We start from the raw sequence: 27,532 nt of genomic DNA on the forward strand, positions 1-27,532 counted from the left end.
AACCCATGAGCACGGGTATGGAGCTGACAAACCTGGAAACATATTCGGGGCGAACCGGGATTCGAACCCACAATCATAGGTTTCTGGCGTGCCCAAGGGACGCATCTCTGCACAGCAAATCGCAGCGCCTTAGACGACTGGGCCACCCGTGCCCCTTTTCAAATAATAAGGCTTTTATTACTGAACTTTTAGCTGGAAATATTGTACTAAGAGACTAAGATTTATTTCCAGTTCTTCTTGCGACAGTGTTGAAGGGAGTCCAGTACTGGTGATATCGACCACAGTTTCAGTCATGATTTAACATTGGCATTTGATTGGAGAGCTAATTTTATATTTGCCTCATCAGAAATGCACTCATAAGAACCTTATAATTGCGCTAGGTCCAGGGTATTTATCACAACAGAATGGAGTTATAACACCATGGATAATCGAGGATGATCACTTGAATATGGAGTAAAGTCAAGTAGGTAGTGTGCTTCATAACTAGAGGATGTAAAACTACTGAAACTTGTTTTAAAGTGAAAGGTAATATTTGAACATATAACGCTTGTCAATGCACCAATAAATGGTATCATACACAAGCATCATGTCACCCATGCATTAACCCTGTGTGGAGTCCAGGGCCCCGTTCCACAAAGCGATCTTAGCACTAAGATGATCGTAACTCCCATACTTTAACATAGGCTTGAGACAATCATAGCACTAAGATCGTGTTTGTGGAACGGGCCCCAGGTTAGAATCCGTCCAAGCAACCCACGCTTGTCATGAGAGGTGGCCACATGGATCAGGTGATCTGGCATGGTAATGTTATGTTTTTGGTTGTCAAAGTGAGAAGCTTACTATACCACAAACACATCTAGTAGTTTTAGAGATGTCAAAAAATGTGAATGGATGGAATAGTAAGTATGAATACCAGACCATTAAAATAATAGGCATGCAACCAGTGAAGCAAGCCTCGTCAGTTGTATCAGATTGTAAAGCATACACCAATAGCAAAACCAATTTCTCAACATTTGAATGCAATCAGAGGATGTTAATTTTTTTACATGTAAAGGTTGTTCATTCCAAAATAAAAAGAAATAAAACCAATTACTTGACTGAAGTTGCTGTAATGAGGCTATAGATTTGATTTGAACTTTTGTTGGTCAAGTTAACATTTATCCCTTCAAATGAAAATGAATACATCAGGGTTGGTGAGACATGACACGTGGCAGACAGACTAATGTCAGGACAACTGATCCAGACATTATGGATGGTGAAGATAGACACTGTGCTTCTAACTGAAGCAATCAACAGGTCCACGCCAAAGAATTTTCACTATGGTTAACTCAACAGCTTGTAAAAGGCACAGTTTATTTCCAGATATGGACAGCATGCTAAAATTTCCGCATACACAATGAGCTCTAAAGTTAATACCATGTCGGTGTCGAAGTGAGCATGACAATATAATGGTATCACATACTCCAGCATTTGTTTTCTGTATCTGTTTTGTGTCCACCTGAAATACTGGTTAGCTTGATCGTGTTCCATCACTTTGTCTGTGGATGGCATCCAGTAGGCATGGTGAGTTTCCTTTAATTACGTCAATAAATAGGAACCAAGACATATCATACACCTGAACAAGTCAAATAAAACATGTTGCACTGAAGATCTTACAAAGCACTTATAAATAACATCTAGTATGTCCTGTTCCAAAGCAAAATGTGAAATTTCAGGAAGTCTGTATTTTCTAGACAATACTGACAATAATTGAGAAAGTTTGCTATTGTGATCATCTAGTATCTTCAAAAACTTGTAAAAAAAAATTCTTTAAAGGTCTCCTCCAAGTGAAAGATACACAGCTCTGTGAATACTGTGTGTGAGAATGGTCTTGCTGCATCTTTCTTGTTATTACTATTTAAAATCACAGACTTGTTGACAAAAAAAAATCACATCGAAATCTAGATGTGAAACACCCTCCATTAGAATTTAGAAGCCATCATGTTAATTGGCTGATTAGGAAGTGCATCTGAGATGACCTAGATGTCCACATAGAAAGCCATAGAAATAGAGCGAAGGATCAGATTTTAAAGACATTGATTAAACCCATAACATACAGTTAACAACTGAGGATCTAAGAACAAAGGTTACTCTAACAATCAGGCTGATAATAAACAACTCAACTGATTTCATTAATAAATAGATGAAAAATCCTTTTTCCAACAATGATTTCGGAGGGACATGACACATGCATAACTGTGGAATTCTATCTGAACCCCATTATCTGGTGAATGACCGTGAAAGAGCTGACAAGAGAGAGGCCAGAAACTGTTTATAAATCTGTAAAGTACACACAAACTAAACTTCTCTAAAACATTGCAGAGAACAGGGTCTCCGACACACAAATATAAATAATTATTCATAACAGTTATTCATTTAGCACTAAAAATGCACATCAGACATGACATGGTATAACAAAATAAATAGTTTGTCATAGTATAGGGGCAGCAATCAGTGTTCGAAATAACTACAACACATAAGTGGCCACAGACTAGAGACTTATCAGAAGTACTATCCTGCAACAAAGCCCTATAGCCAAACATGTAAGGAAACACATAAAAGAAACCTCAACAGATTTTATTCAGAGAAAAGACATTACTCTCACTGACAAGAGATTGTTGATAGTCCATATCCTTGATTTAGCAATAGATCTGGGACTCAAATCAAAATTGAGAATTTTCAAATGATCATAAACTACCCGAAATAGATTGAAATACATTAGCATGATATGGACAGGCAAAATAAACTTACTGAATAATTTCTAGTCTGGCTACAGTATCATTGGCCACATGACAGTTACTTCGAACACTGATCGCAATTAAGAGCTCACAATATACTGACCACTGAAGCAGCTATTATAGGATATGTCGAGCGACGTGACAAACAGCACTATTAGGTTCAAAGCCTCAGACAGAAAGAACCAGATATTCCTTTGCTTAGGCTCATCATACAACAGAGTAAAATTTAACCTTGCGAGTTGATAATTGTCATTTGTGTTATTATACAGTGTAATGCATGACCATCTCACTGTGATTAGAAGAGCAAGTTCAAATATACTTGGTAAACCAAAACGTACCTACATCAGGGGTAGACACGATTGGTCATAGCCAACTAGTCTGCAATTGACTTCCGACTAGTGCTTATGTAAAAGAACTATATTTTGGGATAAACATCTAGTCAGTCTAGATTGTGACTAGTCTTGGACTAACAGACCAGTGGCAGTGTCTATCCCTGCCTACAGTCGACCAGGAAACTTGGGAGGAAAATTCATAAGCCTTACAAGAACCAAGGAATGATTTTCACAGTAGCCCCCGGCTGGACTGACACCAGAAGGGTATCCAGTTTTCAGTCCAGTTATACAGCAATACTATGATGGGTAAACGTTAACATATGAAGACAGTTACAGTATTGCTTAATGCTGCATCAGCACAGCAGGCATTGGCAAACATGAAGCAAACATTTTGCATTGACAACAAACGAATATGCATCTTCCCTGTTTATGCATGTCTTAAAATGGGTCCAGGCTGTATAAACCAGACAAGTTCATCACTGAAGATTTAGATCCATTGAACAGCAGTGCTCGATGCCAGCACAAAGGAGTAGCACATCCTACAAGGTTTTATCTGGGCTTCCAAACTGTCAGGAAATTGGGAAGGAATGTTATTTTGTCTAAAATTGGGAAATCATTAAAGTTCTCATTTTCTTAAGTTAAGATGTATTTTAACATTGTATTCAATGCAATAATGTAAACTAAAGCCTTTTCCTTTATATTGTACCTAATTCCTGTCATCAGTTATATACAAGTCACCTCTACAATCAATAACACTAGCTGGAGCTTTATAAACATAACTGGGAACTTACAGTTACAATTTGGGATTTGTAACTGACATTTGCAACAGACTTGGACTGTATATTGGCCTGTGAACATGTTTAGATAAATCCCTGACGAGACAATGCTAGTCTGGGTCTAACGCCATGTGTGAGACATTGTGTCCAGCTAATTTGAGTGACATGCATATTCTATCATCAATTGAGTGTCGAACCAAGTCTATTTCATCTTTTCCTAGCCTCTGTATCTGCTGTTAGATTCACTTAGTCTAATTTTGGAAGTATCAGGTGCTCTTAACTCACAGTATATTGACTTAATCTTCTTATTAAATATGTAAGTAAATCTTGTGTTGGGAGTGTCAATTACATGATAAAATGAAACGTATTTTTCAGAAAATAAATCTGGAATCCAGAGTGTATATATATAGTCACACACCTTACATGCCAACAAATTAACTCACACAACATTAAGTGCACGGACTGTAAAATTAGTCTGGTTCACATGGAACATTGTCAAAGTCTGAATTGGACAGATTCTAAAGCACCCTTCAATTAACTTCAAAATCTCAAAGCATAACCAGCGAATCTGAGTGTCATGATATCATGGCATATACAAAGTTCAAAGGCTCTGTTCCACACAGCAATTGTGATGCTATGCCTGTCCTAAGTCCTATACTCTAACATAGACTTATGACAGTAGTGGCATAACGATTGCTTTATGAAACTGGACCCAGCACTTATGAATTCAGTGAGAACCCAAACAAAGAAACTTGAGAGACAAAATCAAATTTGAGTGAGCATGAAGAATCTGCCAATGATGCTTCTTACATGGTGTGTAACAGGAGAAACTTATCAGTCAACTTAAAGCAGGTCTGAATTCCAGGAAGCACATTTATGTTGGTAGACAACTTGGCGATTTGTTTCACCAAAACATAATATACCCTGGTAAGAAATCTTAATATCCTTCATCATTCGAGGGACAACCTGGAGAAAAGCAACCATAGTTTCACTTTGTGTGTATGCTTGTTAGGCAACTATGACATGATCAATGATACATTTCAGTAACTCTGAGAAATCAACTTTGGGATAAGAGAGTTCCTGTTCTTGTGTTTAGTCAATGGTGGATGTACAGGCGTTAGCAGACTATCTGAGGGCTTTCAGGAACAATTTCACGTGACATGAAAAAGGCTTCAAATAGTGTACCCAGTGGGCAAAAGAACCTGGGTCTATGGTGTGCTGACTTGAACCACACGTCTACCCCACAGCACTTCCATCGATGGAGGTAAATATTTTAGGTACACCTTTTCACTGATGAGACACAACAAATATATGGAGCTTTCAACGAAACCATAAATTAACTGGAAAAATGTCCAATGTCTTGCATCACAGAACTAGGTTACCTTAATCATTTGCACATAATCAACGCAGCTTCAAAATCATTTTAAGTCATTCATGAAACAGCTCCACACCCCAAATTCCGTACTTGGAGGAAGCTGGGAGCGTCTTGTGTCTACAATGGTTTTGAACTTGCTCTCCCACTAAACACAGTGAAGAAAGACTGGTATGCAGGTGAGTTGGACTACATCTTTGCTAGCAGCTGAGCAGCTAAGGGTCTGTCACTAAGATCACAGCATTCCAAAGCCCTTGGCGTGAGTTATGGCCTTGAGCAGTCGTTCCTGAAGTTTGTCTTTTGAGGAGTAGTCGGGAAGAAGAAGAACGTTGAAACATGTATGAGATGTTGGCAACCTGTAGAAAAACAAAGTTACAGTGAGCAGCTTTAGAGTGAGTGAGTGAGTTGGGTTTAACGCTGCTTTTAACACTATTCCAGTTATATCACGGCGTGTCAGCTTAATGTGGGTGGAAAGCCCCAAGTGATGCAGGTCTCGGACGTTTACCACTTCGGTGAAACCCACGAGCACGGGTATGGCGCTGACAAACATAGAAACATAATCGGGGCGAACCGGGATTCGAACCCACGATCATAGGTTTCTGGCGTGCCCAAGGGACGCAACTCTGCACCCGTGCCCCCCAGGGCGTTAGAAATTAGCACTAGTCCTAAGTCCTTGCCAAAATGGCCAATAGTTAAGGTATCCTAAGGACCAGTAGAAATATGCCCTTTTTACGGGTTTGGCTATATTTTATCATTATGAGGACTCAAGGAACAAAACTGTTGGCTTCAATCGCAGGTGAGTGAGTTTGATGCCACTAGGATCAGTATTTCAGTAATACCAGTGTCAACTAAATGAGGGATGAAAGGGTTGGAAGACTGGACCATCCATGTTTCAAACAACTTTAGAAGACATGAATCTTCCATCTTTATGAGTGAGTGGTTTTGAACATCCCCCATGTCATAAAGGCAATCATTAACTTGCTGATTTGATATACATCATACGACTTGCACTGGTAGACAAAGTAGTGTTTGAGGGACCAGAATCAAATTTGCTTGGACAGCCAAATAGTATGAGACACTACCCCCTTTAAATTACGACAAGTCAGCTTGATGTGGGAGAACACCCGCAGTGAAACAAATCCGAGACGCTTTACTATCTGTTGAAATCCACGAGCATGGGTACGGTGCTAACAAACCAAGAATCATAATCAGGCGAATCTGGGATCTGAATGCATAATCACATGATTCTGGCCCTTCCCTTGCACTGTCACAGATTCAGGCATAGTCTCCTCTATTGGAAGCAACCAATCATTGGAAGGGACATAACTCTCTATGGTTACTGACCAAAAGGATCATAAAAAAGTTGTTTTCTTCAAAGATTTGAAGTGATTTCAACAGGGTTTTTTCTAACGATAAAAAGATTGATATATGAGTTCATGAAATTGGTAAGGACAATTTAGGGCCTTTTCAAGGCACACTATCCCTTGTCAATCCAGAATTTAAATTCAAGGACTCTACAAGACAGGCCTAAAAATCAAGGGTATTAAAGGGTTACCTGTCTGAGTCAGGTCCATTCCTGGCGATGATGAGCTTCAGCTTGGACAGGCCCCCTACTGGTACCCGATCTGTTCCTGTCGTAAACTGCAGCAGTTTCTTCTTCTGGTCTTCTGATAAACTATGCACAACTTGCCAGAAGTTTCTGTAAGGAACAAGAACAAACGACTGTGCTGTGATATCATTCCAAACAAATATTTGCCACCATGGTGGTATAGTCCTCCATCGCAAACAGGATAGAATTATTGTGAGGTAGCAAGTATTTCATCTGTACATGTACATATATTATGTGCTATGCCCTGATGGGGTACAAGGACACATGTTCTTATGAGTCATGAGAGTAATGAGAGTAATCTCAAGTGACTAGTTTCGAGCTTAGGGGCGTTCATCAGACTGTTTGTAAGTGGGTAGGGGAGCTCCATATACACTTTGTGTTCCAGGTATTCCCGATAGTACCGGTGGAGTTCACCAGTGAAATGGTACTGGTGGACCGGTGGACCAATGATCAGGCTGTTACTGGTGGGTTGTGGGTGGTGTTTTCAGAACCGGTGAACCGATGGGCCAGTGGTCGGGGCTTGGAGTAACGGCAGGATGAACACGGTCAGATTACTGGTGATCATGATTTTATGATCGCTTCAATAAATTTGAGTTTAAAACTTATTGTTTTGTGTTGTGTTTTTTATCACGGATGTCGTCATGGGCCGTATGCATTAAGGTGCAGTTAGGTGTATATTCCTGGGGCTGGATGTAGTCCCAGGTGAGATTTAAGGAGTCTACCTTAGGTCAGAGGGCCTAATACAAGACTAACCCTTGGTATGGGATCCCAATTTATATGTGGGCCCAGTTGGCCTTAATGTGGGTGTATGTTGCCTACTAATGGGTGTTGATGACTTAGCCATGTCCTCCCTATTCTGTTGCCTATATACAGACATATATACATACATATTCTGTGTCTAGATCGACACTAGGATCTTCTCAAAAGTCCATCCATCTGATGAAAGGTGGTGGCAGTATGTAGGCCGGACTGTATGGCAGTGATTTTGGTATTTTATCCATGGCTTCGGAATGTTTTTCCGTATCCTGTTGGGGATAAGTCCCCACAATGGACGATAACAAGCCATCAGCCATGTTGTTTGTAACGGTGGCATGGCTGGTGGTTAGTGTTGTTACACTAGAATGTCCATGTCATATTTTATCCATGGCTTCAGAATGTTTTTCCGTATCCTGTTGGGGATAAGTCCCCACAATGGACGATAACAAGCCATCAGCCATGTTGTTTGTAACGGTGGCATGGCTGGTGGTTAGTGTTGTTACACTAGAATGTCCATGTCATATTTTATCCATGGCTTCAGAATGTTTTTCCGTATCCTGTTGGGGATAAGTCCCCACAATGGACGATAACAAGCCATCAGCCATGTTGTTTGTAACGGTGGCATGGCTGGTGGTTAGTGTTGTTACACTAGAATGTCCATGTCATATTTTATCCATGGCTTCAGAATGTTTTTCCGTATCCTGTTGGGGATAAGTCCCCACAATGGACGATAACAAGCCATAAGCCATGTTGTTTGTAACAGTGGCATGACTGCTGGCCAGTGTTGTTACACTAGAATGTCCGTGTTGTTTTAGATGATTTTTGAAGTCATCATGCCGTTTATATGACTTTTGGCAAATAATACGAAAGCCTGTGTTAATGTATGGGAGTAACAATCATATTAGCGCTAAGATCGCTTTGAAGAACGTGGCCCAGATCCAAATTAGTCACCTCTAAAGATGATCAGTAGAGTGCTGGGACCTATTCTGACCCCTGTCCTCAAAGGGTCCTGATTAATGGAATGCGAACTTATTTGGGAGACGTTATGTGTTATCACTATTCACATCTAGCATTCCACGAACTGAAAATGTCAGTCATTTTGGTTTCATAATATTTGGCCCAATATTCAGTCGAATAATAAAATAACATGAACAGAAACATCATTAAGTGATTACTAAAAACAATCAACTTTGCATTTCTTGTTGGAACAAGATTAAGAAACTTACTTTAAAATATTGTGTTATATTGTGTTATGATAAATACTGGGTATCAAATATATGGGTAGTCACTAGTAGTGTGACTTTTGTTTGATGTATCAGCTCTGTCTGTCTGTCTGGATATAACATCTGTTATGCTTTAACTGTGGGTCTCAAAATACTTACTTGACTGAAGCAGAATCTTTGGTGAATCCACCATCATACTCTGTGGCCTCCTCCAGAGCAAAGAAGTCGAGATCCTGCAAGAATAACATTGTTTACCATGGGTTGCCTGCTTCATGTATATCTGTACACTATCAGAAATACAGGCCCAGTCCCCCAAAAACATGATATTCCAAATGTGCAAAAACTGCCCTTCCTATCCTGCAAGACTAACACAGATATAGTCTAAATATGAAATCAAAGAATTTGAAGTTTTCAATACTCAGCAGAAATATGTATAGTCAAAATGTGTGTATTTGAGTCAAAATGTGTGTGTTTGAAATTCAACCACTACTACAAGTCCAACTCAAATAGACACACAACAAATGTACATGAGGTAAATGCTCTTACAACCCTCAAATCATATTGTCTGAATATTTCAGCGGTAGAGTTTGTATGTTGTTTAAGGTAGCACTCAACAATATTTGAACTATATGATGGCAGTCTTTAAGTAATCGGGGGTCGACCAAACAATCCAGTGATTGACATCATGAGCATCGATCCACACACTTGGGATACTATAACATTAGGGCTGGGACGGGTAGCTCGGGTACCCAGGTCGGGTGGGTACTGAGTAGGACCCGGGTACCCACAGTGACTACCCGGACCCGTGGTTAGTCACGTGATATATTGTTTAATGACAAAAATTATCCAGAACTCTATGGTCACACTACAAGTCACTAATGTTTTCAATTCTTTCTGACTATGCACCCATTCCTTCTGACTTTTCATATGGTTGAATAAAGATATAACTTAAGTCAACTTCAGTGTAACATGACCAGATTGTTTGATACATGTATCTAAATACGTTTTGCCAGGGTTATGGTAAAAAAATTCCCAATCAGACATTTTGTACCTATCTCTTCAGACCTACAATAGGTACCCGAGTAGGGTTGGGTAATAGGGGGGTGGGTACCCAGGTAGTAAATTTGGACTCGTCCCAGCCCTAGATGACATACATCAAACCAATTCAACGAGCCTGACCACCCGATCCTGTTAGCAGCCTCTTATGACAAGCAAAGTCGCCTTTTACAGCTCAGCAGTAGAGTGAGTGAGTAATTGTTCTATGCCACAGTCAGCAATATTCCAACTTTCTCATGGCAGCCTGGTAATCCAGTGCTTGATAAAATGAGCAAACTTCAGGGTGTCTGGGATACCCTGACATGCCATCAGCATGGTTTAACACATCAGTCAACACATCATACAACAAGCATGGGTTGCTGGAGGAGTAATAATCCAAGGAAGTGAGTTGAAATGAGTTGTAAAGTTAAGTTCGAGACTATTGCACTAAAATAGCGATTTATGTGCCTGATTCTACAGGTCTGGACTTATGCCTGATCGTATACTGACTCTGTATACCCTCAATCCAGGGCACCAGTCAGGTAACAACAAGAAACATCTTCCGTATGGAGCGGCTGGGATCGATCCACCGACCTTCAGCTCTCCAGGCAGATGCTATATCCACTATATGCAATATCCACCAGGGAATATGGGAAACATAAAGATTTTCCTGGGAATTACTGGACGAAAGATCCTGCATCCTCTAGACTAAGCATAAAATTTGAATGCTGACACACAAAATTTGCCGAGTGCATCCACTGGGATGCAAAAAAAGCTTCGAGTCCCCTGAACCTCCAAATATATAGCCAAGGTAAGTCCCTGGTCTCTACAAAGATTCTAGTTACAATGAGCTGACAATAGAGGGCACAAACACATCAATATTTGAATGGACTAAGCCATAGAGAAACCTCTTCCCTTTGAAGCACCCATCACCCAAAATCATCCCCTAAAAATCAGACAATAACATCCTAAAACAATACAAACTATAAACATACACATAAAGAATGGAAAGATATTGATGCACCTTGCACCTTGCACCTCACACCAACCAGAGGCTATATCTCATGGACTGCAAACTTAAGAGAAGGGAGCTAACTCAATAGTTACACATTTCTGACCACTAGAAAATTTAACCTTACACTAGGAACATATTCTGATCAGAAATGCCCACAGAATTCCTGATAAAAGTGTCCATACCTTGCTACCACACACCAGCAGCTCCACCTCCTCGGGTCGGAACAGAAGGCGGAAAGGGCTCTCATTTGTCACCATCAGGAAACCACGCTTGAAAGCACGAAACTGGCGCTCTATACTCTTGTTCAGGATAAAGTCTGCATACAGGTCAACAAATTCCTGAAAATTGAACAATAAAACACGATTAGTTTTCTATAATTGTGTGCGTGTGTGTTAGGGGGGGGGGGAGGGGGGGGACAGAATAGTTAAAAATAACACCACCCCGTCCCAATATAAATGCCCAGTCCCTAAAAGATATATGTGAGGACAAATCAAAGGTTCTACAAGAAATTAATACATCAAGACCAGGTTCAAAAAGCAGTCATAGTGTATAGAGTGAGATTAACATAGAGCATCAATCACATTACGCTGCAAAGATTGAAAATCATGGTCACTGCAGATAAACAAGGGAAGTAACTCTGTTACACGACTTACCAAACCACTGCATCATGGATGCAAGTGAGCCTATCCTTGTTAAATGTGCGCCTCACACAACTTTGCATTCATTCACAGACCACATGTATGTCAATTGTTATTCAGTATCTGTGTGCAGCTTTGTTGGAGTTAAAAAAACAAAATATGTGTTTCCTATTTCAGCCCAGACCATTAACGTTAGTGGCATGTAATACGAACAATCCCTGGAAAAAGATAAGATTGCAAATAAGTCAAACTGACCAGAGGGGGCCAGTAGCCATTCATTGATACTATAACACAGCATATATTACTCAAAATTCAAAATGAAAATAATGAAGTGAAAAAGCTTACCTGCTTGTTTTGCTGGGTGACAAATATTTCATTTCCATTTTCCTTCAAGTCATGAGAGAGTATTGAGCCAAACACATCGGAATGTCCGATCCTGAATGTCTGCATGAACACATCAGCAATGTCCTCGTCTGCATATTCTAGCAACTGAGTCAGGCTACTGGCTATAGTCTGAAATTTAAATACAATACCTCTCAACACTCAATTTACTATTGGACCCGTGAAGATCCGGGGTAGAATAGGTCTTCAGCAACCAATGCTTGCCCTAAAAGGTGACTATGCTTCTCATAAGAGGCGACTAATGGGATCGGGTGGTCAGACTCGCTGACTTGATTGATGCATGTCATTGACCCCAATTGCGTGGATCGATGCTCATGATGTCAATCACAGGATTGTCTGGTCCAGACTCAATTATTTACAGACCGCCAACATATAGCCGGAATATTGCTTAGTGCGGCGTTAAACAAACAAATAATATAGCATTGAAAAGTAAAACTGCAGTTTTTCTTGAAATACACGTTGTATTAGACTAACATTTAGTCCCAAAAATGAATATCCATGAGCATAATAAGTAAGAGTCAGGATAAGATAAAATTGATCTTATTTCAAAATTTATATCTACAAAATACAAAACAAAATATAAATGGTGCCCAGAAAAATACTCAATTTCAGGAGCTGAGGCAAAATAGACTTAACAATTAGTGCTAATCGACAGACTGTTTCAGACAAAACTACCTCCATACCTACATCACAGAGATTCTTGTATGTATGTCTAAGTAAAATTAGTTGCTGCTAGTGCAGATTGCTGAGACAATTTCCCCCAGAACTACCTCCATACCTGGTCTACATCACAGAGATCGTCGTACGTGCCCTTCTTGCCAAGCAGCTTGCGGTAGACGACCATGGGGAAGTGGATGTCAAGGATGCAGCTGTTGTATATAGCCAGACCAAGGACAATTCCAATCAGGGTGAACTGACCGTCATTCTCAAAGGACATTGGGTTAAACCAGAAGTGGTGCGTTGATTCGTTGTATGTAAACATACCTATGACATATAAATATTACAGATGTGATTTCACATTCATTATTCTCACAATGATGTATTCACAAACAAGGCTATTACAGGGCTGAATTTAAATCCTCCTGAGGCAAGCCCTCCTATCTATTTGAATAAAAAGCTTTGAATGGCTTCATAATGAAGGTCTATTGGTTGTATAGCTTCCATATTGGAATCGAATACATTTATAATAAGAACAGAAAAGAAACACTATCAGATTTGACAGTAGTCGGAAACGGAATACGTGCACTGGCGATATTGGAGACGCGTTCAAATGAAGATGAGGAACTTAGGCTGTACCCGTCAAAAGCCGCAAAAGCTATCGGAGTTAATTGACAACACATTTTCTGGAAAAACTACCTATATCTGGGTGGTTATAATCATGCCACATTGTGATAGTGTTTCAATTGGTCCTATATCTGGGTAGTTAGAATCATGCCACATTCTGATAGTGTTCCTATTGTACCTACATCTGGGTAGTTATAATCATGCCACATTGTGATAGTGTTCCTATTGTACCTACATCTGGGTAGTTATAATCATGCCACATTGTGATAGTGTTCCTATTGTACCTACATCTGGGTAGTTATAATCATGCCACATTGTTATAGTGTTCCTATTGTACCTACATCTGGGTAGTTATAATCATGCCACATTGTGATAGTGTTCCTATTGTACCTACATCTGGGTAGTTATAATCATGCCACATTGTGATAGTGTTCCTATTGGTCCTATATCTGCGTAATTATAATATGCCACATTGTGATAGTGTTCCTATTGGTCCTATATCTGCGTAATTATAATCATGCCACATTGTTATAGTGTTCCTATTGTACCTACATCTGGGTATTTATAATCATGCCACATTGTGATAGTGTTCCTATTGGTCCTAAATCTGGGTAGTTATAATCATGCCACATTGTGATAGTGTTCCTATTGGTCCTAAATCTGGGTATTTATAATCATGCCACATTGTGATAGTGTTCCTATTGGTCCTAAATCTGGGTAGTTATAATAATGCCACATTGTGATAGTGTCCCTATTGTACCTACATCTGGGTAGTTATAATCATGCCACATTGTTATAGTGTTCCTATTGTACCTACATCTGGGTAGTTATAATCATGCCACATTGTTATAGTGTTCCTATTGTACCTACATCTGGGTAGTTATAATCATGCCACATTGTTATAGTGTTCCTATTGTACCTATATCTGGGTAGTTATCATCATGCCACATTGTGATAGTGTTCCTATTGTACCTATATCTGGGTAGTTATAATCATGCCACTTTGTGATAGTGTTCCTATTGTACCTATATCTGGGTAGTTATAATCATGCCATGTAACATGTAAACTGATATTTAGTCTTGAAGTGAAGTTGACTTTTGTATTATTGCTTATCGAAAGTGCATGTCTGCATGTTGACACTAGTGACCTCCAGATTCAACTTTAATAAGCTATTCTAGCTGTGGATAAGTTCATCATAAAAATTGCCTGCCACATGTCAAACAGATACAAAACTTGGAAATTCATGAAAACTAAGCTTAAAAGTTTGGTGACTTGAGTGCAGAATCATAAAAGTTTGGCTGCCAAATTTACAAAAATATGTATATCTTTGGCTGCAGAGTACAGCAGGGACTGCATTGCTATAGTGTTCATATTGTACCTATATCTGGGTTGAACAGCTCCTCCACTACCAGCTGGAAAAACTCCTTTGACACACCGCCTTCATCTAGACCTTGTTCCCCATCAAACTCTACAAACAGCTGCTTCTTCAGATCACCAGGGTTGTCCATAGCTACCATCTCCAGCTAGACACACAACATGAGATCATCAAGACGAGACACCCAGTTATAGACATCCAACTGACCATGCTGAACACTCTTCCACAAAGCTATCTTAGCTGTATGACAGTTTTAAGTCTATAAATCTGTTTCACAAAGCAATGTTAACGCTATGGCAGTTGTATCATGTATGTCTGTAACCCTGTTATTCAAAGCAATCTTAGCAATATGAGAGCTGTTAGCCTGTAACTCTGTTTCACAAAGCAATCTCAACGATACGACAGCTGTAAGTCTATAATCATGTTTCACAAAGCTATCTTTGCGCTATGACATTTGTATGTCTATAATCCTGTTTCACAAAGCTATCTTAACGCTATGACAGTTGTATGTCTCTAATCTGGTTTCACAAAGCTATCTTAGCGCTTTAACAGTTGTATGTCTATAATCCTGTTTTACAAAGCTATCTTAGCATTATGACATTTGTATGTCTTTCATCCTGTTTCACAAAGCTATCTTAGCGCTATAACAGTTGTATGTCTCTAATCCGGTTTCACAAAGCTATCTTTGCGCTATAACAGTTGTATATCTATAATCCTGTTTCACAACATATTGACAGTCAATGTTGATGGATGGAATTCATGATAGATATAGTACCAACTGGGTGCTGTTCCTATCAAAGAAATACAGAAAATGTATCTTATATATCAAAGGCTGTCTTAGATTTGGTTTGTTCCTATCAAAGAAATACAGAAAATATATCTTATATATATCAAAGGCTGTCTTAGATTTGGTTTTAGAATATGGCAAAACATCTTAGACATCAATTATATGTTCAGCATGTTCAAGCTGTAATAACCATCATAGCATTTCATATTTCATATTAATCAACACTTTCTATTAAACATGGAAAACAAAACAAAAAAAATTATTAAACATGGAAAACACACAAAAAAACAAAGGCTAAACAAAATAATAGTATTGGTTCTCAGGCACCGCCCGCATCATCATAAAGTCAGACGCACATTTCGTTTTTATTTCCATTTTAAAAACAATCCTAAAACTGAAAAACAATGAGATCCAATATAGCTCACAGTTACTTCCCTTTACATGTGCACTGCTTTACTGTGCATCTCATCTTATGGTCATGGCGGCTATAGGGGTTTGTATGCTTGTTTATGTAGGGAGGCCCTTTCAGGTGGAGGTTACACAACTGTTTATTTGGTTACATTCTAGTTTGAACAAGCAAAAAAAAAAAACAAACCCACCCGCCCACCTGCACTTTATTTTCAAAAGTCATTGCCTGAGAACCAACTCATTTATTTTTTTTAAGCCAAACATAAACGTAGATTCAGGTTTTACACCATTTTAAGCTATATTTCAGCAATATCACAGCATGGCACACTAAGAATTGGCTGTTCACATTGTACAGGAACTGAATCCATGTCTTTGGCATGAGCCAACACCTGAACCTCAAGACTACCACAACACCATTCTGATCAGCATTGATTGAGAAAAGACCAAAACACTTAGTGAGTTGCGTTTAATGCTGCACATTTCAGTCATATTAATGCAATTCAGTTTAATGTGGGAGGAAAGCCCAAAGTGTTCCTGGTCTCAGACTTTTACCTGTTTGGTGAAACCCATGAGCATGGCTATGGTGCTGACAAACCTAGAAACATTAACAGCACAAACCAGGATTCAAACCAATGATCCTAGATTTCTGGCACGCAAGTGTCCCCCAAACCCCTCACTGCCACAAAATAACAAAAACCTTGCAGAGAAATACTTACAGCAACTAAGGCATCGTCTATCACATGATCACGCCGAACACGAATTCGAAGATACGGCATTGGAGGTCCGCCATGAACTATTGTATGTAAGAAAGATGTCCTTCTCTCATTCAACATTCGGATTCTATTGTCAAAGTACATACTCGTGTACTTAGACGCTGTGGTCAATATAAAATTATGTGTCACAAAAGAAAATTTCAAATCAGAGTCTGTTTTGTAGTATGCATAATCGGTGCTGATGTCTATATGCTCATTAAGAGGCTCATTAACAAATTCTTCAAATGGTATTAAAGGTTCTCTACAGTCTAGAACATTCACACCTAGTTCCTTTCCTAATGGGTCTTCCTTCTGTTGGTATGGCTCCTTAGGTTCATGTGCCACAGCACCTTGGAGAAATTCATTCTGAATACTGTCATCAGCTTCATTTGTTTTCTTCTCTTCATCTAAAAGTTCTTGTGAGTCTCTTTTGCCACCATAAATACTGGCATAGAACAATATCTTCATGACTTTGGTTGCATTTAGAATGCCTTCATCATCGTTCAAGTGATAACCCCGCCCCCACTGCCCTTCCTCCTTAATCACCTTCACCGTGATGAGCTGTTGCAAGGACTGCAACGTTTCCCGCAGTTTATCTGTCCCGAATGTTGACCACACTTGCGCTAGCTTCGCCTGGCCTTTGACTGACAACTGACCAAGGGCTCGACAAAACACAGGAAATGCACTTTCAATAAATTCTGGGCTGTGAAGGAGTGGAATCTCTAGCACTATGATGAAGATGTTGATATAGTTGGGATCACGATCATACGCATGGTGGTATTTCAAATCCATATCAACTGTGTTTGAGAGAACAAGAAGTGCGTGATTCAGAGCCCCCTGAAATGGATGATCAGGAATATCCATTAATATTGAATACATCTCCCGTAAAGAGTCTAGATCTAATGTATGTTCATTATGTATATCCGATACCGAGAGTGGGGCAGTGGCTGTTGCCATGGCACTTGCTCCACAAGTCTCCTGAACTGGATTAGAAAGAGACCCTTCCCCTTCTCCCTGTACTTTAGCTGACTTTTCTTCAATCTCTGGCTTGCTTTCAGTTTTCCGGAAACTCCGCAGGAGTGACTCCGGATTATTGAACACTTCTCCAATAGTTCTTATCAGTTCTGCCCAGTCGCTTTGTGCTTTACACCTTTCAACTACTCCCTTCATTTTCTCAAGTGTTAGGAATTTCACTTCTGGAACTGAAAAATTAAAAAATATTCATTAGGACAAAACCATTAAGACAGTTTGATTTTTTAACCAAATATTATTAGAAACATCAACATTCGTACGAAGGACACTGTTCTATAAACATGAATGATTAATGAAGAAATTTGATGAGCAAAACAATTACACTGGTAACAATACTACAATGTACCTGGATAGAAAGTAACTTTGTGTCACTTACCCACAGCCTAATATCGTGCCACAAGCTTTAAACATTTTACACTTTTCTAGCCATCAAAATATAAAAACATTTACTAGGCTAAATAGAGATTCTATATAAGAGCCCCCATAGAGCCTGAAACTCTTGGTTGGTTTGTTGGTTTGTTGGTTTGTTGTTTAACACCGCACTCAGCAATATTCCAGCTATAGGACGGTAAATAATCGAGTCTGGACCAGACAATTCAGTGATTAATATTATGAGCATCGATCCACGCAATTGGGATCGATGACATGCATCAACCAAGTCAGTGAGCCTGACCACCCGATCCCGTTAGTCGCCTTTTACGGCAAGCATGGGTTGCTGAAGACCTATTCTACCCCGGAATCTTCATGGTCGCCTGAAACTCTACTAGCCCACGGTATACCTTTAACTCATGCTATTGGGCTGGTGCCAACTCCTATCCCTGAGTCAGCCCAACCCCAGTTTACCATCCAGCTCATGTGTTACTCCTTGTTCTTGGAAGCTGGTTACTGAATAGAAGTGATCAGGTGGAAAGGGCACAAAAATGGGTTTCTAAGTCGACCTGTCACTCAACCATTATGAATTTTTCAAAATGAAAGATTAACTTTATTGCAGCCAGTGACATGCAGAACATGTTCCATGAAAAGTTTGCTTGTTTGTTTGTTGCTTAACGCCACACTCAGCAATATTTCAGCTATATGATGGTGGTCTGTAATTTATCGAGTCTGGGGAAGACCATCTAGTGATTGACATTATACAGTCAAGCCTCATTAATCCGACAATCGGCTTTATCCGACACTAATGATGGGAGCTGATTAAATCAGTGCTATTTAGACCCGTTAATCCGACAGTCTGGCACTCTGACTCCCACACACCTAACTTGCAACAAATTACAGAAATCATGCATTAATCAGTCTCGTTAATCCGACACAGTGATCAGCGTACTCCGTGTTAATTTGCCAACAATGTAACATAACAATAAGAATATTTCATTTTTTTTATTACGTGTTTGTATCGTTATCTATCGTGTAGTTGTTCCATTTTCTGATACTACTTAATCGGTATCCGACTTATCCGACATACTCGTTAATCCAACATAATCATATGCAACCAACTATGTCAGATTAACAGGACTTGCAGTATTATGATAATCAATCCACGCAACTCTAATTGTTATCTATCGTGTAGTTGTTCGATTTACGATCACGAACGCCGATACTACTTAATCAGTATCCGACTTATCCGACATACTCGTTAATCCAACATAATCATATGCAACCAACTATGTCGGATTAACAGGACTTGCAGTATTATGATAATCAATCCACGCAACTCTAATTGTTATCTATCGTGTAGTTGTTCGATTTACGATCACGAACGCCGATACTACTTAATCAGTATCCGACTTATCCGACATACTCGTTAATCCAACATAATCATATGCAACCAACTATGTCGGATTAACAGAACTTGACTGTATTATGATAATCAATCCACGCAACTCTAATTGTTATCTATCGTGTAGTTGTTCGATTTACGATCACAAACGCCGATACTACTTAATCAGTATCCGACTTATCCGACATACTCGTTAATCCAACATAATCATATGCAACCAACTATGTCGGATTAACAGGACTTGCAGTATTATGATAATCAATCCACGCAACTCTAATTGTTATCTATCGTGTAGTTGTTCGATTTACGATCACGAACGCCGATACTACTTAATCAGTATCCGACTTATCCGACATACTCGTTAATCCAACATAATCATATGCAACCAACTATGTCGGATTAACAGAACTTGACTGTATTATGATAATCAATCCACGCAACTCTAAATGATTTATCACAGTGTCACTGTGACCCTATTATTTCAAGCCTCTTGATGACTACACGTGTGTTTCAATTACTGACACACACTATGAAATACTTTGATGTTTTGAGTAGCTAATGATACTTCACTCATAAGAATGAAGCATGAGTCTGAAGCATGTATATTCTATATCATATTAAATTTATCTCCATGTCAAATTGTACTGGCTTGTAATGAGAAAGTTCAATTTTTACTTTACATCGAAATATCTCAGGCATACACCAATATGTTGGGAAGGAGCTATATTTGTCTGTGAGGAAAATATCAAAATCAGCATGCCTTTGGCCCCGACATTGAACACAACCTACTTCTTGTGTATATCTTGGCCTCAGAGGCAATACTTTTGCTGCTGATGTGGCCTGATGTTGAGGCACCATCCCCATCAGGCTTGTTTGCTTTTGATGAAGTGCCTTGGCTGGTTTCTTGGACGGGAAACTTGGCCACTTTCTTGGGCTGTTGATCACAGAGATCCGCCTTCTCTTGGCACAACTTCATGGCATGGACTGCTAGCTGATTGCGGTCGATGTGCTTGTAACAGAACCCAGGGCACGATGCACATGCCTTGTTGGCGCAGTCTGCCTTGCCACACCCATCTGTCAGCTGAGTGTAGTACTTCTCAATCAGCTGGCGCACTGCTGCTCGTTTCCTGATAATTTAGATGTACATGCAACATGTTGAAGGTAAGAAACTGCTTTTGTTTTCATTCAGGGTGTGCAGTGTTTTTAGCTTGCTCTTTTCAGTAATTATATAACGACCTCGGTAGACCTAGTGGAGAGAGGGGGGAAAGGTGGAAGGTTGGTCATACGATCTCACCCTAATTTCAAACACTACGTTTTACCCCATTGATAACTATCACTGTATCCAAAAAAATCTGAATATGAATTGCATAGGTTCATTACAATTTTAATTTTTTTACATAAAAATAGAAAACATCCAACGAATGTATGTACTTTCATACTGTAATAAGTTTGAAAAATATAGACACTGATGTTTAAGCCAGTTGGACAATATCAATTCAAAAATTACTGGTCCTAATTAATGTTTATCATATTTACTAGTGTCAAAGAAAGATTATCTAGAAATCCTTGAAACTCATTTTAAGTCAGTAAAATTCAATGTTCATGTATGCCAGCTGTGGTGAGGTGAGGAGAGGTGAAATTTGGTTTAACATCGCGTCAAGGATTATTGCACTTATATAGCGATGTGCATGTACGTGTGTGGCTGCTTGTACTAGTTCGGACTGATGCCGATTTATAGTGCTAGCCCACTGAGATACCATGCCGCAGTTTAACATGAATACCCCACTCAGACACAGTATACTGACTCCAAGCCGACCAGTCCTTGTTTTAGCCCCTTAATGCCGAGCGCCAGACAGGGTAACAACAAGTACCATCTTCAAACGTCTTTTGGTATGACGCGGATCAAACACCGGACCTTCCACTCTCTACCACTAGACCACGGAGGCAGTCCGGAGCATACATGAACTATACACGGCAATTTGTAAACTTACATGTTGTCCTCACTCTTAGGCAGAGCACTGGCACCAGTGGAAGCTTGGGTATCAGAGACACTGAAATATTAGTTGTTACGTTATACGGCATATTATCGAAAGTAAACTTTAATGAGGAACTCAGACAAAAAGAAACAAATGTAAGGGATGTCACCGTGGCCACTATCTTATCTTTGTTTTTGGTCTAATGCGGCAATCAGCAATATTCAAGCTGTATGGTGCAAGCTGTTTAATGGAGTCTGGACCAAACAATCCAGTGATTGATATTATGAGTAACAATCCATGCCGACAGAATACAATCAAATGCAATCAACCCCGCCTGAAACTTTAGTGAAAGCTTGATTCATTAAATCGTCCCATTTGACAAGCATAGGTTGCTGGGGACCATTTTTAACCCAGAACCCCCAAAGGGTTCATGAATGCTACGAGTAAGAGCTATCAAACTGAGTCATGCTATGCAAAGGTTTCTTTGGATATACCGTATTCGACGTAATAAGCGCCCCGCTCTAATAAGCGCCCACGGCGATATTTGCTAATATATTTGCTAGTGAACAATCCCAATCAGCACCCCTTCCGATTGATCAATGTACACAAGACTTATTTATTTGTGTATATTATGCACTCGTGTGTTATATCACCCTTAATTAAGGGCAATTAAATTCTTGAAAAATATATCTGTCGTATGTAAACATTTCAGGCTGTTAGCATAAACCACGAAATTTACAATCTTTCAACTCAAAATAATATTCTAATAAGCGCCCCCTATTTCTAATTTTGAGAGTGCCCTGGGCGCTTATTACGTTGATTACGGTAATTTTGTTTATGTTGTGGCAGCCTAATGGGATGTATAATTAGTTTCTCCTATCCTCACAGTAATAACTAAATCCTGTTCTAGTTACAAACAAAGCTATTGTTTACCAGAGTGACAAGGAAGCAAGCAAAGATCTATATAAAGAACATTTCAACTGTTTCGCTTATTGATGAGGATGGATAACAACAAAATCATAACACAATGGCAATCTGTAGAATCTGGCCATATACCCTTCATAAAGTTTCTGGTCAGGTAGAAAAGTTTGTCTTCTAATTTGTGCAGATCATCTGCATCACGGCTGCATCATATGATCAGCAATTGACTCTGGCAGTCAGGTGACTAAAACTATGGAAAGAAAGAAACGTGATTTCCATTTACATCACTTACAAAAGGAAACTGAATTCATACTTTGTTTTACAGTGTTCAACTTCAAACATCAGAATTTTAACTTCAAACATCAGTATTTCATAAGATGAAATGCCATCTGATTGACTTGTGGGAATATTACATGACACAAAATGTCGCATAAATGACATAATTGGGAATAAATGAAGGAAAAGTAAGGCTTAAAAAAAAACACGAATTGGTCCCCAGGCATTGGTTTTTGTAAATATAGTGCGGGGGGTGTTTTTATTTTTTCGTTGTTTTTGTTTTTCTGTTTTTTGGGGGGGGTGGGGGGACCAGACTAGTACATAACCAAATAAACATCTGTGTACAATCAACCTGGGAAAGGGCTGGAATACAGTATTTAACTACTGTTGGACTACCAGGGTGTGCATAATACATGCATACAATGAGCTTTGGTTTGACGTTATCATGAGAACAACACCAGCAGAAGCATGTCAACAAATCCGTACTGAAGTATGCAAGTTAATCCTGGTACACAATCTGGCTATGAAAGTGTTCATTGTGTATCGGTTGAAATCTATTAAATTACTTTTATCCAACATTTCATTCAATTTTATTTGCATTAATTTCGGAGAAATCAAGTATGATCTGATCGGCAAATCACTTTCCTTGAAGTGAACATTAGTCGTTAGCAATACAAAGTCTTCGGTCTTCCTATCACTGGAGTGAAAATTCTTTTCAGTTATGATATTGGCCATGACATTAAGTATTTCTTAAACTAAATCACACATAGATTGGGGAGAAAATGTGTGAACAGCTGACTGCTTATTCCGGTTTATTTTACGAGACAAATACACCTGTAATATTAATCTATGCGTATGAAACATCGTCTGGCATACACTACACAAATACAGCTGAATTTGTAAATCATCATGTCTAGTGATGTTTTATAAAAAAAATCAGGTTTTCATTGACCAAATTTGAAAATGGCAAACAAGCACACAAACACCTATTACCATCATGACCATATGCGCAGTAAAGCATTGCAGTAGCTGCATGTTAAATAGGATTGCATTATTTTTAAGTATTGTAGCATTTCACTGCCAGTATTGTGTGTTAGAGACGCGGAATATTTAAGGATTTTTAAAGAAAATGGAAATAGAAATGAAACGTGTGGCAGACTAAATGATGATGTGTTGGCGGTGCCTGAGAACCAAGACTGTTATTTTTTAAGTCTATCCCAATGTCATTAAAAAAACACTTTAATAGCTTTAATATAAATTAAGATTCAAGTATTTCAATATCAAATTTTGAGGTTAATTGTTTCCTTTGCTTTAAGTTTGAATATATCAGACAGTGTTTCTGATTTCACTGGTTGGGTATTCTGTAGATAACATTTTTCTTTTGCAATAGGGATAGGGTTACCTCACCTTGAAATGTGGTGAGTGACATCGATATTATGAATACACAATGGCATCTACAAATTCTAGTACTTTTAGGGGTCGAGTCCCATCTTGGATTTGAACACACACACTCAGAGTGAGGCACCAAATGGTCAGCACACAGAGGCAGCTATCTAACCTACTCAGCCACCGAGACTTACACGAAATGAAAGTCTAACAACTGGTAGTCTACATAACATACTCGGTGTACCCCTCTGACAATTGTTATGCTCCCTTGAAAGCTATGAATACACCATGCCATTTAGAAAGTGGTCAAATGTAACAAATGTTATTTGTGACATCAGCGTTAGTCAAGGAGAAATCTCAATGAAATATGTGATCTATTTGCTATCTGCAAATATTTACGACACACTATGTTTAATAAAGACACAAACAAATCCCAGTCAAGTAAGATATCCATATTTAGGTCCAATAGATAGGATATTTTTTAACTGCGAGTATATGGGACACCTGTGATAAATTCAGAGCTGTTAACCCTACAGTGCACACTGACAGTCTGGCAACAATGCAGTACACCGGGCACAGCTAAAGATAGTGTTAACTGGCGCAGGCTGCCGACTGTGGCTCTCACTTCACAGATCTCGCATGCCTCTTTGATCCTAAGGGTTAGTTGGGTTAGGGTAGGTAACACCCAAATCTATCCTTAGCTCTTGAATCCCCTTTCCAATGAAGCAACCCTTTACAATCATTTGGGTTAGGAACCCCATTACGATTATAAGGGTCAGTTGTGAGGTAGGGTATGGGATAGCTTTCTCTTATAATGAATTAATCCAACATAACTTGAGGAAACTCCATGCAAGTTTTATAAAGTTTCACGGAAGAAAATGGGTACTGCACATGAACATAAACAATCAGGTGCTGATGACTTGGTAAACGAGTACTAATTATTTGTGATAGCGCCTGTGGTACCGAGGTAGGGTGTTTGCTTATTAGATTAACTAATTAGAAGAGCTTAGCTTCAGGGTGAGTGAGTGAGTGAGTGAGTGAGTGAGTGAGTGAGTGAGTGAGTGAGTGAGTATGGTTTAACGCCGCTTTTAGCAGTATTCCAGCAATATCACAGCGGGGGTCACCAAAAATGGGCTTCACACATTGTACCCATGTCAGGAATCGAACCCGGGTCTCCGGCGTGACGAGCGAACGCTTTAACCACTAGGCTACCCGACCGCCCCAGCTTAGCTTCAAGCTGGCAACGCGACTCTTATTGAATCCAACAAAGTGCACTACTCTTTGTGGTACTGTATTCTAAAGGTGCTCCCGGTCTTTCAAAGGCTAAACACAAAAGTATTGTTTCGTATCAAGGACAAGATTAACCTTGAATGTTTCACCAATGAAAGAAAATCCCCCCTGGTCTAAAAGCAAATGAAAAGTAATGAGATTTTTTGGCCCGTGATGAGATTTTGCAAATTTTCAGAGAAATTTTGTCTTCCTACAGTGGAAACTGCATTTAATATTCGGTATTTGTGATTCGAATTACCGTACGTTGCAATTAATGTTACAAGATTATAAAGATACATCCTCCGATATTTTCCAACATTAATTATTCCAGTGTGAATATTTAAAAATATTACCATCAGTATCAACAAAAAATGCATTAGTATTTATATTTCTGTTCATTGTCTACTTTAGGAGAAAATACATTAATATTAATGTATTTCAGTCCATTGTCCACTTTAGGAGGAATTATTTGCAAGAATAATTACAGATAAGGCATGTTTACCACCATCAGCTGTTCATTTCATTGGCATGCGGGGAACAAACAATTTCTAGGTCTTCGACAATGTCTGTTAAGATCGTAACTTAATATATTCAAAGCGATGACATGAAATAGCGACAGTTTTAAATGGTGTGCCTGTAGCGTGTACTGTATCAAAGACCCGGTGTCTGACCGTATCAAATGAAATCTTATCAATATGGACTTTTTTAAATAATTAGAAGTGACAGTTCATTATACAGTGACTTTTGCTCCAGGTTCACCCTTTTGTTTAAATTAGCAACAATTAAGTCATTTATTTTCTGTAGAAGGCAGCATGTTTGCCATGTGCAGCAGCCAGAAAATGTTTACGAGTAACCTGAAGTTAAAAAGATTGTTGACATTCACATGAGTTACATTTGAATGATTATCATAGCATATTCTAAAAAATCTCCAACTTGTTGTTTGGCCACTAGAAATAGTTCAAATTCGTAATTCATGAACATTGGCCATTTTTGCAAGAAGGTATACGTTCATGAAACCAGTGATGTCTTATCTAAAGTCTAGGCGATTCTCATCTTAAATACGACCGTTTGTGATCTGAACTTTGCATATTCATATGGAGAAAGAGTTGTATGTATATTCATTTTGGTTTGGTTTTGTCATTCCAAAATACATGTACATCCTTGATTTCTGCTAGGATTTAAGTGACAAAAAGTGAGTGAGTGAGTATGGTTTTACGCCGCTTTTAGCAATATTCCCGCAATATCACGGTGGGGGACACCAGAAATGGGCTTCACACATTGTACCCATGTCGGGAATCAAGCCCGGGTCTTCGGCGTGACGAGCGAACGCTTTAACCACTAGGCTACCCGATCGCCCCTAAGTGACAAAAATTTCAAATATTCTCGAGGTACGCACATACAGCACAATGTAAAATGCCTCATTGTATTTGAAAATGTTGGCCTAGAATTATCCCTTGTAGATAATTTTATTCAAGCAATACAACTTCTTCAATGTTTGAAGGTGGAAATGAGAGTGTCAATGCGGATAAACTATTGAAAGATGTACGCTATTTTCAATTGCTCTGAATTAATGTTGATGCAATATCTGTGACAACTGCGAGAATATCCCGGAATCACGGCCTAAGTCAATCCCCGGGTATTGATTGCATCTAGCCTAATTCCAAAATTAGGTAGGTGTCCTAATATTAGCAAGTAGCTTTTGAAACAAACAATAGCCGCATTAGCCTGTATATTTTGACATAAGACATCCACATACATGAGAATGCATCTGGAAGGTGTGATAGATGGGTTATTAAAAAGTTACATGACACTGTTATTATGGTTTTGGTACTGTTTTGATTTCGGCCGTCAGTGATACCAATTTGTAGAGAAATATCTCATGAATGTGTGTGCTTGGCATTAGGTTATTTGTGCCATTTATTACCTGCTGATTCTATAACGACAGCGTAGTATAACAATTCACAAAAAAACAGAGATACTAATTAAAGAAACGCACAACATTAAAAACATTTTTTACGCAATTCAAACTGAGGCTGTGGTGTGAGTATTTCGACTGGCGATTGTCATTTTACCTTGCGGCTTCGATCCCGCCTTGTGAGGTTTCTTTATCCTTTGAATTCATACGCAGCTTTATCACCTAGGGATTTCTTTCGTTTTTATCAACACCCTTCCCCCAGTGTGACTATAACAACTAAAAGAAACAGGTGGCTGACCAACACAAATTGTCAAACCATCGCCATTTTCTTTCACTCCTCTTCGCGTTGTTATGAGATTATCGGAATTATTATAAAGCATCTTATTTCCTTGACTAAGTCGTTTAGATATCTGGATTTTTTTATTATTTTACAATATATCAC

General features: G+C 39.0%; 1 protein-coding gene across 1 annotated transcript; it reads right to left on the reverse strand.

Annotated features, from left to right (window-relative positions):
- Positions 1 to 1,339: 1,339 nt before the first annotated feature.
- Positions 1,340 to 27,416, reverse strand: LOC124117071 (ubiquitin-protein ligase E3A-like). The gene is made up of 11 exons (XM_046478773.2): positions 27,248 to 27,416; positions 21,339 to 21,398; positions 20,137 to 20,474; positions 16,506 to 17,743; positions 14,598 to 14,742; positions 12,714 to 12,919; positions 11,879 to 12,046; positions 11,078 to 11,233; positions 9,005 to 9,078; positions 6,813 to 6,956; positions 1,340 to 5,613 (listed from the first exon to the last, which is right to left on the reverse strand). The coding sequence occupies exons 1-11, from the start codon at positions 27,295 to 27,297 to the stop codon at positions 5,493 to 5,495; spliced, it is 2,700 nt and encodes an 899-aa protein (XP_046334729.2). The 5' UTR covers positions 27,298 to 27,416; the 3' UTR covers positions 1,340 to 5,492.
- Positions 27,417 to 27,532: the final 116 nt, after the last annotated feature.

This window comes from Haliotis rufescens, unplaced genomic scaffold, assembly GCF_023055435.1.
Source record: "Haliotis rufescens isolate VD_foot unplaced genomic scaffold, xgHalRufe1.0.p SCAF_7, whole genome shotgun sequence".
Lineage (NCBI taxonomy): Eukaryota > Metazoa > Mollusca > Gastropoda > Lepetellida > Haliotidae > Haliotis > Haliotis rufescens.

Coding starts and splice junctions, on each gene's coding strand:
- LOC124117071 (XM_046478773.2), bottom strand. CDS start 27,297: ATGAATTCAAAGGATAAAGAAACCTCACAAGGCGGGATCGAAGCCGCA. Junction 11,234..11,878: donor TCACCCAGCAAAACAAGCAG/GTAAGCTTTTTC, acceptor TTCAATTTTCAG/GAATTTGTTGACCTGTATGC. Junction 5,614..6,812: donor AATGGACCTGACTCAGACAG/GTAACCCTTTAA, acceptor GTTTTTCTACAG/GTTGCCAACATCTCATACAT.